The sequence below is a fragment of the Pithys albifrons genome, chromosome 1 (genome assembly GCF_047495875.1).
Source record: "Pithys albifrons albifrons isolate INPA30051 chromosome 1, PitAlb_v1, whole genome shotgun sequence".
Taxonomy (NCBI): domain Eukaryota; kingdom Metazoa; phylum Chordata; class Aves; order Passeriformes; family Thamnophilidae; genus Pithys; species Pithys albifrons.
In genome coordinates, this window is record NC_092458.1 from 90,535,523 (window position 1) to 90,548,088 (window position 12,566).

Here is a 12,566-nt window from a genome sequence, read left to right on the forward strand (position 1 = left end):
GGAGGTCCTGAATATCTCTGTCACTAATGTTTATCGTTACAAGGAGCCCTCTGAGGAAAGAACAGAAGGATAAAGTAAAAAATGAAGCCTGCTGCTGTTCAGTCCAGTTCAGTCCAGTGTACCATGAACACATGACCCAGTAAGACAGTAAGATAACTTACTGTCTTACTGGGCAGTATTCACACTGATTGGGTAGGGTGTCTGACTTAGCAGTCTCCTCCCTGGGGTCCTGTAGCCTGTGGAGATTCAGTTTCTTTTAGAAGGTGGCACTGGAGGCCTGCATCTCCTGCTGGACCAAGGTCTTTTTTGGCCCTAACTGGCTTTGGTGGGAGGCCAGGAAGCCATCCTTCCAGCAGTAATTAAGTGGGATTATGCCCTCTTTTCCCAGTGTCCTGTCCTACTTGGACTGCTCAGTGTTTTAGATAGGTACATGCTTACAGGTTTCCCCAGCATAGATCCCAAATGGTCAGTCTAGTGCCAGATGAAGCCTTTGTCAGACATAGAAAGATTGAGCACCTTCTGTCCTGTTGGGGACGTTTTGTGGGTGGCAGCACTATGACTTGGAAGGGACAGGAAAAGGGAGAGCCTCCCCTCCATACCAGAAATTATGGGAGACGTTCAGTGCCCCTTGCTGGTACTGGAAGCCAGAGGGATCAGAAGGGGGAATATGAGGTACCTGATCTAGCAGGAGGAGCAGACACATGTAAAGGAGGTGGCATAAACTGTGGTCTTGGAAAAGACCCTGGTGAAGGTGAATGTCTGCATACACTGAACTTGGAGGTAATATCCAGTGAGAGTGGAATGAGTTACTGCAACTGTCCTTCTATTTTATTTTTGTCTAGGGGAAGAGAAGTATTGTCTTTTGTGTGCAGTATGTTTATAAGTCAGTTTCCCTTCTGACTGATGCCTTGCTCCATGTTCTCTTCTCCTCCTCCATCTGGTTTCTATTGTAGTTTTAAATGAGGACAGTTTGGCTGTCTGGCAGAACAAGCAGGGTCTGTGTGACACCAGCTGCCTCTTGCAACTTCTAAGCCTCCAGCACAGTTATAATTATAGAAGTGTCAAGACTGGACATCCCGCCACCCACTCCTTTCTGTGTCTGCACGTACAGACCCTGCTACAAATCCCCATCCACATCTGATCTTCCTTCGGGAGAGACCCAGTTCTGTGATTTATGTATGCTCTGTAATGCCAAGAGTCCTGTTGTAAAATACATGCCAAAGTCTGTACCTCCCCACATTCAGGTTGACCACAGCCTTGGTTCATCAGGAGCCTCATCTGAAATAGTGAAACCACCTCAGAAATGCCTGGACATGGGAGAGAGCTGCTCACTGCTGCTCTAACCACACCTCCCCCAAGTGCCCAAAAGACAGCTTTGTAGATCAGAGCTGCTCAGGAATGTCAGAGCTACAGGTTCTGCTCAAAGAAAACATTTATTGTGCTCCAGTTTCATACAAGCACTGCATTTAGGGGTGTGATTTGCAGGAAGCTGATGCAGTCTCTTCATCTCCAGAGTTCTGAGGTCAAAGTCTGTCATTTTCAGCTGGAAGTGAAAAGTGTCCAATGTGGGATTTTTTTTGACATCACAAAACTGCAACAAACTTTGGCGCAGCTGGCTGTTTCTCTTCATATGAGCCAAGGACCTGGTATGGCCAGGAATCTTGTACATGATGAGTGAAGGGCACTGACAAAGATACATGAGAAGCCCAGGGCTGGAAAAGGAAGAGTGCAGGGCTGCAGTAAGAGATACTGGCAGAGATACTGGCAGAGTTCAGTGCATATCGTCTTATCTGCAGTCTTTAGGTCATCTATGTGGAGTCTTTACCCACTTTTAAAAATGGGTTGAATTTTATAAGTTTGCTACAGATTTTTCCCGCCCAAACCCCTGTTTTTGCTTACCAGTCCTCAACAGATGGATCTAGCCTTCTCTGGTTCTTGTATAGGGGATTTGCTTACCTGCCTGAGGCCTCTTGACCTAGTTTATTCCAAGGAAATTTAAAACTCAGCCAAAAAACCAGTGTGATTTAATAGGACTTTCTTTCAAGAGGTTAAATTACTCACAACAAATACCAATATATGCATTTTTGCTGGTGTTCTTATTCTGAGGTTTTAAAAAGTATCTAATAAGGAACACTTTGTGCATGGCCCCCATTCTTGTGGCAGCTAGGCACCATCATATGAAGCCTGTCTGTATGAAAGACTGTTTAATTTTCAAAGAAACCTTGTCATATGGCTATCCTGATCAACTATGTTTTCTGTTCAATTAAATGTTTTTTCAGGTTGCATGGGGTGCAATGGTTTCTCTTCTCCCACCCAAATAGATCTGAAGTGAACATGGATCTGCCTACCTTTCATTTCTGCTGATTGCATTACATTTATTCCAAGAGACCCCTACCAAGAAGGACATCTTAATATGCCATATATGCATAACTCCTTCAATAAAGATGTTACAGCCTGACTATCCAGAAATGGAGTAAGGCCTAAAGTCTTTCCTTTTTTTTTTATTTTTAGCATGCACATCATCATATGACCTGAGTTCCTCACTGCAGTTCCAGATAATCAGGACTTACTTAGAGATAGGAAGGTCCTCTTTTTTGATGTCTCACTTGGACTTTTCTTGGCAGGATATTAAGGAAATTTCATACTTCTTTTTTTTTTCTTTTTTTTTTTTCTCAGACCCCTTCCATACCATTCTGTTGTCATAGGATGTACCTGTTGGGCTCACTGAAAGGAATATTTCTCATGTTCCTTCTGGCAGGCACTGATGTGACACCTCCTCAGAAATCCTTGAGAAGAGAATACTGTAACTCTGTGACTGTTGTAGGCAAAACTTTGACTCTATAGACTTTATTTGTTCTCTTGGTGATTTCATGGTTACCCCTGAACATTGTTGTACTAGGCTGGTTCCTCTGCCATGGGCTCCACTGTTAGTCTTAGCCCAACAAGTGGAGGTTCTTAAAAATCAGCACAAGAGCTTTGGGTGTAACACAGCATGACTAATGTACCTGCATTATGAGTCCTTGCTCAAAAAAACATAGAGTCAAATTTTCCCAGTTGCTTTGGAAAGGCTCCTTTGACTGAGAATAATTAGTCTTTTTAGATCGTTCGGGCTTCCAAGTAATCACTTACACTGTGTATTTCTGCATTTGGCTTGGCCAAAAGGGAAGAGAAGGAACACACAAAAGGACCTTTTTACTTCCCTTGGTAAGAGTCAGGAGACAGAGAGGCAGCAGTTCCCCGGCTGGGCTTGGTAACAGCATGTTGCTGAGGTAGGAACCAGTCTGGGAGCCCTTCTCACCACAGCCTGTGGCCTGGGCTGCTTGGTAGGGGTAGGTCCACCCGTGGACTGGCTCTGGCCTCAGTGGCTCCCATGAGAACTACAATAATGTACTGGTGGCTTTTTATTCAGGCTGTCACTGGATGCTGTCTGATAAAGTACATATTAATGTGTTATTATGGTCCTGAACTTTAAGCAGAAGAACTCAGGGAAGGTCCAGTCAGAGGCATTGTCTCAGTGGTGTCACAAAGATGCAGTAGTTGTATGCCTGGCTTTCCAGTCTGTGTTTTTCCATATAGTTTTCCAAATGCGCAGTGCAGCAGAGTCAGCGTTACAGTGGGGAACTTTTAACTTCTGCATTTACTGACTTTTGTGCCTATGGCTATGTGAAGCATTGCATTAAATATACAGTAGTTTCTAGCACCTAATAAGGAAGGGCTTTCTAACTGTTATTGTTATAGCTAGCGTTGTTATAGTACTGGGGACAGGGAGGCTTGGTCTGACCAAGAGAATGGGGGGTTCTTATACATATATAATGGGGAAAAAATAAACATATACTTTGTGTCCAGATCTGGATGTAAATGTTGTGCCTCAGGCTCCGCTCAGCTTTAAGACTGGTTAAGTCTTTGTCTAGTTATGTTGCTGGAGTTCATTTGAAGCCTATGTCAGGTTTTGTCAGTGTGCAGATCTAGTCAATATTTGAACTTCATACCCCCTTTGTGGGAGTTTATGAGCACTAAAGTGTGGGTATGTGGGCTTATATGGAAGTGAAAATGCTTCTCTGATTTTTATCCAAGCCGATCAGACCTTTTGGCACAATTCAGCGAGGCTACAGTCCTATATTGGGGAGGGGGGAGCTTCCCAGGACTTTATGTTTGCTGCATGCTTTCAATTAGAATGAAACAGCTTCTTTTTTCTTTTTTTCCTTTTTTTTTTTTTTTTTTAAGGAAAAGTAAAAGGAAGAGAGAAACCCTACCTTTCTTTATAAAGTGTTTCTCTAACTTTAGGGTTAGTTATTGTCAGATGTCAACGAGCATATCATGGCACAACCATAGTATATCCTCACTGCCACTTTGCAGGGTTTGGCTTGGTTTGCCCTGTTTTTCTCTCATTGCTGTTCCATTCCCTGCATCTGCAGAGAGCCTCTGCTGAGTTTTCTTTAATTGTCTCTGTGGTGATTTGTGGAAGTTGTCGGTGTACCTTCATTAATGCACCTTGCCTTGCTTTCCTCTTCCAGTTCCCTATGTGCTGAAGAGCTGTGCAGAGTTCATCGAGACTCATGGCATTGTGGATGGGATCTACCGCCTCTCAGGAGTGACATCCAACATACAAAAGTTGAGGTAAGGGCAATGTATGTGAGTGTCAGAGGGATTCAGTGACATTGCTCAGTATCTTTTTGATGTTAATCCCTCAGGCATAGACTGTGGCCAGCAGTGCTGTACACTGATGCAGAAGATAAATTGTCTCTGAAGTTGGTAACAGGGAAACACAACATTTCAGGGATGAGCCCATGACAAAGAAAAGAACTATTTCCTTCTATATCTATTCATGGGGAAAGCATGGAGGGGCTCAGCACAAATGCTGAATTGTCCTCTCTCACTTTGAGACAAAGCAATCTCTTTATATCAGTTTGGGGTCCACCCATGGAACTATGTTAGGAATAATGGAGACCAGTTGAAACCTTAAGGCCTGAACATTGCAGACAATCTGGGCCAGCCTGCAGAGACATCTCTGCTTTCCAGTTTGTTTTTTCTCTAGCTGTAAAGGAGTACTGAGGGTGGAGTACTAGCCTGCTACAGCTCTTTCTCACCCATATTGTTATGTTTCTGTATTGTTTCAGACAAGAGTTTGTTTCTGACCAATGCCCGGATCTAACAAGGGAAGTGTACCTTCAGGACATCCACTGCGTGGGGTCACTCTGCAAGCTGTACTTCAGGGAACTGCCCAACCCTCTGCTCACATATGAGCTCTACAAGAAATTCACAGTGAGACCCTTTGCTGTTCTTGTTCTTCTGCAGCCGTGTGGATGTGCTGCAGATTCCTCCATGACAGCTGCTTGGGATTCACTCCAGTGTCCTGGCTTCTGGTGCATCTATCCATATAAACACTTCTCAGTGCTCTTCCCTTCTCATCTTGTGTTGGCTCTCTTTCCCTGTCCTTGTTTCTTTTCACCATCTCATGTTTATTTCTCTCAGTTTGTCTGCTGTTTCCTCCCCTTGATCATGCTCATTTTTTCACTGCATTGCTTCTCTGCTGTCTCTCTCCCCACTGTGCATGTCCTCCCAGAATTACAAATGCTCTTTATTTTCCTCATTACTGTCCATCACTGAGAGTCTTCTGGGTCACCTGGGGCTTGTGATCATAATCATAAGGGTGTGGTTTCCTCATTCCTGTCCCTCCAACTGTCCCTGACACCTGCACAAACTGATTGCTCAGCCCATGTGTAAAGCATCAGCCTTTCTGCATCTGTAGCATTTTTCACGCAGTTTGTAGGAGTGCAAATGAGTATGCAGATTATGCCAGGTATAGCACATCAGGTCCATCATGATCACATCACAAATACAAATGGCAGAGGAAAGTGGCAACTTGTCAAGCAGAATTCTCTAACTTTGTTTAAACAATTAAGGACTAGTTACTTGCTTCTGTAAAACAGTCACAGATTACACATGGATGCAGTTGGAGCCTAGGAGCAGACTGTGGGGGAGCAGAAAAATAAGACCACAAAGCCTGAATTTTTAAGAGAGTTGGCTAATTTTGACAACAGATAATAATTTATTAAAAGGTGGCACAGCAAGCTATGCTTGTTGTTAAAGTTAACTGCTTCTTACCACTCTAAATCCACTTTCAGTTTTTTATGACACCAACAAATTCAAATCCCATAATTGAGGCTGAAATCTTATGTGCCAAAGGTATGCATTTTCAGCTAAAAGAATTCACCAACTTCTATGGATAACTGGGGTGGGGGAATGGAGGATGGGAGTGATTATATTCTCAGTGTTAGCAACATCCGTCCTTTGTTAAGAACTTCTGTCATCCTACTCATTCCATTTGCTGGGAGGAGGAGGGGACAGTCATCACCAAACAGTTAGATATTACAGTGAAGATGTTCTGCAAACTCAGGTATTGCTGTGTTGCCTCTATCCTGAATTAAGCACTTCCAAAAGACCCTGCTGCGGCACAGGAGGCACTGAGAGAGATCCACTGGGTCCACACTAGAAGGCACTCTCCAAAGATAGTTTCCTGTTGCCTGCTATGGGAAGAGGCTGACATGTCTGTGGAAGGGGGAGCCTGCTGTGGGGCAAAGCCACATGGAACCATCCAAGCAACAACCTGCTATAAGAAGTCACGTAGCTGTTAGGACACAACTGTGCTGGGGAACAAGGGGAGGGAAGTGGCTTGTTGTGCTGCCTGACTGATATGCAATGGTGTTAGGTGTCTTGCTGTTTTGATGCCAGATTTTAAGTAAGATTGGTCCATGTTTCAAGGTGATATGTAGTCAAATTTTCAGGAAAAATTCTGAGCAATTTGAAAAATTGACTCGTATCTCCAGAATATAAAGATTCTGAGGGTATAGGGTAGGATCTGTGGAGACAGCCAGGATGAATAGGATCTTGAAAATACAGAGTATTATTCAAGCATTCACTGTAACTGATGAGTCTCATTCTTGTTTAAGTTATTTGGCTGGTGTCTTTCTGGCTATCACTACTTATTTATGAAAGAAAAATAAAGGAAACATGAAGATTTAGATGGAAACTTCTTTTAGGAAAGAATGTTTGCTGAAAAGTGCAGTTTTGGAATGATGACTTGCAGATTTTCAGTAGATACTTTTGGTAAATACCTTTATTCAAAAACAAGAAGAAAAACATTTCTGTAACTGTCTAAATGTTTCTTTTACAAATACTTTCTAAAGGAAACGTTTCAACATTCCATCAACACATCTAGCTTACATAAAATGTCTTTCAAAAGAGGGTTAAACAGCCCAAAATTTATAATGTAATTTCTTCAGCTTATGTTTGAGTGTGATGCTTTTGGTCAACCTCAAACAGTTGTTTTCTAAAATCTTATGCCAGCTTCCCAAAATGTTATCACTTTGGGTTGACCTAAAAGAGTTTTTATTTTTAATCTCTGGCTTTTCAGTTTGTCCGCTCAGACACAAAATCCATTATTCATGTAATCTACTCAGTAGGGATTTATAATTGGTAACCCAGCTGACAGGAAGCACAGTCAGATACCAGGAGGAAAGAAAGAAAAAAGACCAATTCCCCAAGGACCAAGCAGTACGAGCGTGTTTATGTGTGGGGTGTCTGAACAGGGAACAGTGGCAGCTGTACTTCAGCAGACAAGAGCTGGTAGGAATAAAGAACACATGCTAATCCCAGCCTGACTCAGTCAGAGATGTCTCTGAGTTGGGATAGGCTGCACTTTGAGTCATCAGAGTGATTCAGAGATTTCTGTCTAAGAAAAGTCAAATTCTTAATGACTAGGGAGGGGGTGGCTATTTGGTCATCACTATGTCAAGTTCACAGGTGTAACATCCCAGTCATGACCTAACTGGCTATCAGCTTTTGCTAAATGATTGCCATCTTATATTGTAGTGTTGGATGGTTGTTTCTCAGGATAGATAAGCTGACTCTGCTTGTCTTGGTCTAACCTAAGGGATCAAGTACTCCCTCAGAGCAAGTCAGCTCTTGAGGAGGCCAAACCTACCTTCTCTCTGGTCTCTATTCCACTTGTTAACCAGGGCTTAGGAATCGTGCATCCCCCGAATCATTAGTGGAGTAAAAAAATTTCTAAATGACATAGGTTCATACCATGATCAAGCCAGTATGTAATAGTTGGAATTAGGAGTTCTTCCTTGAATTCTGTATTCTGCTGCTATGCTCTGCATTTTTGAAGGGGCCCTCAGATTTCAAAGGCACAACTTATATGGGTCAGAAATGTTGCTCAGAGGTTTGAACAGGTTCTGACCTCAGTGAAGTTGGTATTCACTTGCTGTCAAATCATTAGGTACATTCTACTATCTAATGCTTTGGGGCACCAGTTAAAGCTTTTGTTTCTCTCCATCTCCATCTTTGGACAAGACTATTTGACTGGAAACCTTGTATCAGGATCACAAGGGCTTTTATACTTAGAATTTCTGGGATGATGATAGTAGGCTTTCTTTATTTTTTTAAAGGAGCTATAGTTATGTGTAAAAAGCACTAGAGGGAATTAACCTTCCTTTAATTTGGGCAAAACAAGTACATCCGCATCTCATATACACCTAAATAGTGAGCTCACTTGTTTTCCTTTGCCATCATTTCTCTGTCCTTGAAACTGGCAGTGTTTGGTTTGGTGGTTGTTGCACATGAGAACTGATCTGCTGGGAAGAGGACAGTGACAAAAACAGAGGCGGTAGCATCAGCAGTGTGGATGTAGTAGTGACTGTTGCAAAAAGATACTTCTTTAGCTGTGGCTGGCAATTTCAGGTTCATAATGTTTAAGCAACGTGTGGTTTGGGAAGGGTTGTTTCCTTCCTTTCCTTTCCTAGCAGTGCTGACATCTGTCTATAGGCACAGCCTCTGCTGGCAGTGTGGGTCACAGCATCTTTCTTTGAACTTGCTCCAAAATCCAATGGCAGTAGGGTAGGCAGGAGGTTCCCAGACAGTCATGTATTGTTTGAACTTGTTGGTGGTTTGTCCTCTCCCAGCACAAATATTGAAAGGGAATAACTGACCAGATGAATACCAATGCAGTGAACTCTTAGGAATGCAAACAAAAGTTTATCGTAGCTCTCTAAGCTCTTGATCTGCTCAGGAGATTTGCTCAAGACCAAGGTATATAACCTTGGTTCTGTCTAACCCTGAATATAAGAATTTATTAATCTACCTGGACAGTGATTTTGCTAAGGCTTCTCCCATCATAAAAGATGCAAACTCACACAAACAATCCCTACAGCTATCTTCACATGATGGTCAAAATATTGCTTATTTTGAAGAATATGAAACATGTATATCCAAGGTGTTCTCATAACACAGGGCATGAAAAACCTGTTTTATTTTTAACACAGTTTTGGGGTGTGTGGGAGGTTTTCACTGTTTCTTACTTTTTCCATTATTTCTACTTCTCTCTTTCTTACTATTTCACCCATCACTGCCCAAGTTAAAAAAGGGAAAATAACCACACAAAAACTCCACAAAGAAACAAACCAACAAACCCCAACCCCCCAGTAATTCCTAATTGATTGTCTAAGTCTGATAGGGATGATGTACCAGGACATGAAGTAACAGTGCAGGAAATCTCTGCTTTGCTGGAGACACAAAGAAACCTCTTCTACCAATAGCTCTGTAAGGTAACAAGAGAGCACTCCCTCACAGGCTGTCTCGTGTGACCCTTCTCATCCCTTTTCCCTTTCCCCTGAGTCCATTTCCAGGGTGTACTGTTTTCTTCTATCTCTGCAGGAAGCAGTGTCACGCTTCCCTGAGGACGAGCAGTTGGCACGAATTCAAAATGTCATCCAGGAGCTCCCACCATCCCATTACAGGTAAGAACGTGTCCACTGGGGTGCTGAGGGTGACCCTCACCATCAGAGAATACTGCCTGAAACAACAGTGGAATTCATTTCCAGAAATCAGTTCCCAAAAGCTAACTCACCATTTCCAAATCTGGAAACAATTTATCTGGTATTTAAACATCATTGAGCAAACGTTAGAGACAGAACAAGATCTCCCTGCTGAAGTCCATCAGCCTCCTTCCCCAGTTCTGGCTGCTAGGGCACCCTTGGCTGTTGTCCAAGGTGTGGTAAGGAGATGATCTGTTGGAGGTGCTTGAGCAAAAGCCAAGAGCTCAGCCTTTTCATCATCCCACACCTTCTTTCACCCATCTCCCATCTTCTTTGCTCTCATCTTGATAAGAACAGTTAGGTTCATGCCCCATCCTTGGCCACTACGGAGCAGTTGTTCAGATGTTCATTGCCATTCCATGCAAATCCTAGTTCTGTGTATCTTCTGCCCTGTGGGGTCTGTTGTGCCATGACAGACACTGCCTTCCTTGAGAAGGGGACAGGGCTGGGTCTGAGCCTTGCTGTCCCATTGGGCAGGCATTAGTAAGTTGACACATTTTGCTTTCTTCACATGAAATCACTGCAGAACGCTGGAATACCTGATCAAGCACCTGACTCACCTGGCCTCCTTCAGCAACATGACCAACATGCACACCAGAAACCTGGCCTTGGTGTGGGCTCCAAATCTTCTCAGGTACAGTGTAAAGTCCTCTCATGCAGAGCACCATGCTGAGCTCCAAAGTGAATTCCAACACTGCAGCCTGAAGACCCATCACCTGAGGGAAATGCAAAGACAGGGAGAAGCTGAACTACTAAAGGGAAGAGTAGAGCAGAGCAAGCAGCACTTCCAGGTTGAATAATCTAAGGTTTTATTGCCAGCATCCAAGGAAGCCTGTGGTTTTGTGTGTTTCTTATTAAAAAAAGTTGCTATTTGCAAGTTGAGCATAGATTTAAAAATGAGGAGTTAGCTCATCACTGGGGAACGTTAATGATATTTTTCATGGTGCCAGTGCTTCTGCAGTGGGGTGGTGAGAGACAGCAAGGCTTGGAAGGGAGAAAAACAGGACAAAAATACTACAGACTGCACCCAGATATGCTTGCACAAAAGTGAGCTCAGCTTGGTGGGCTTAAAATGCTGGCCAGTGTCAGATCTGAGATGACCAGCTAGTTTTTCATGTTTGCTGTGCCTTGCACTCTGCTGGGAAGAAGCCTTGATAAGATGCAGGCAGAGGCTTAGCTTATATGTTGTAGAGGTAAGCAGAACAAGAAAAAATAGAGTCTGGGGAAAAAATGAAACATTTTATATGTTGTTGAAATTGCCTTCCCCATCCATCCAATACCTCTGTATTTAGAGGAATGAATGATGCAGGGAGAGTCCAGGACTGAAGCTGGGCAGGAAAGGTGTGATGGTAGAGCTGGTGGGGGAAGCCCTGGGCTGGCAGAGGACATGGGCTAAAGAGATACAGGCCTGAAAAGCATTCTCTAAAGAGTTATCTCACCCTTCTAAATCACAAAACTGGCAGAGCAAATTCTGAAAAAGAATCAAATGCTGACTCTATTGAATAAAATAAAGTGCACCTTTACTACTGAAACATTTTCATTCTAGCATCTGTCCACGTCAAAAAAAATAAAGTCTGTTTCCCTTTGCAATCTTTCATAAGTACAAGTCCCAGAGAGGAAAAGAAAGGAGCAAGCAATGCAACTGCAGCCTCCTTACAGGGTTATCCTCTTGGCAATGCCCCAAGCTATTATCTAACACACCAGTCATTAACTTTACAAAGGATCCATTGCCCAGAGATAATTTCTTCAGCAACACTTTGGCATGTCAAGATAAGGAATGTTTCTTTGCTGAGAGCAAGAGTGAGAATGTGGAAGTACAGAGGGGCAGAGAAGAGACTACTGGGGCACATGGCAAAGCATTGAAAAAATTGAGCTGGGGAAGACCTAAGTAGGGTTCTAAGGGATTTCACTAACAGGTGATTGAAGCATTGGATAGGGATCTAGAAGCAGCATTTGAAGGCTCCTGTGTGGTCTTTCAGGTCCAACTTTGAAACAGCTAAAAGACAAGAAAGGAGAGAGAAGGATGTAGTTTAAGAGTCACAATTTTATCTCTGCTGAAGAATGTAAAAGCCACGTAGGAAAAACAACACAGTCAAGAAATGAAATAACAGAGGTAGCAAAATAAACAGGGAAAATAATTTTTAAAAGAGTGAAAAAGAAAAGAGAGGATGAGGGCCTGTGAGGGAAGGAGAGCAAGAAGTGCATCAAGAGTGGGGAAATCATCTCTGTTCTAAAGCTTCAAGGAAGAAATCTGGTCTTTCCTTCCCAGGGGCTGTGTGTGGCAATTCTCACTACTGGTACATCTCTTTCCTCATGCAGGTCAAAGGAGATTGAGGCAGTTGGCTGCAATGGGGATGCAGCTTTCCTGGAGGTGCGAGTGCAGCAACTGGTGATTGAGTTCATCCTGAATCACGTGGATCAGATCTTCAACAACAGCAGAAAAACCAGCTCTGCAGAGAGCACTGGTAACAACCTCCCTGAGCCACTCCACATGTCACTTTCCATGTATTCCAACTCTCCCTTCTACTAATATTTCAAGCATATTAACTCTTACCTGCATCACAGACTCTCCCACAGACATTTTGAGCCCAATACCTCACTACTCTTGATCTCTTCATCCCTATCTTCAACATTTTCTTTCTGAATATTAGCCTTCTTCAGTGTTCTCACAAGTTGTCTTATGTCTCA

General features: G+C 43.0%; 1 protein-coding gene across 1 annotated transcript in view; it reads left to right on the forward strand.

Moving 5' to 3' along the window:
• Positions 1-12,566, forward strand: part of ARHGAP31 (Rho GTPase activating protein 31) — a 60,717-nt gene that overhangs the window by 31,698 nt on the left and 16,453 nt on the right. Inside the window, exons 2-6 of the mRNA XM_071560465.1 lie at positions 4,515-4,617; positions 5,118-5,262; positions 9,718-9,800; positions 10,405-10,512; positions 12,198-12,343. Coding sequence (XP_071416566.1) covers positions 4,515-4,617; positions 5,118-5,262; positions 9,718-9,800; positions 10,405-10,512; positions 12,198-12,343 — 585 coding nt within the window. The remainder of the gene's footprint in view (positions 1-4,514; positions 4,618-5,117; positions 5,263-9,717; positions 9,801-10,404; positions 10,513-12,197; positions 12,344-12,566) is intronic.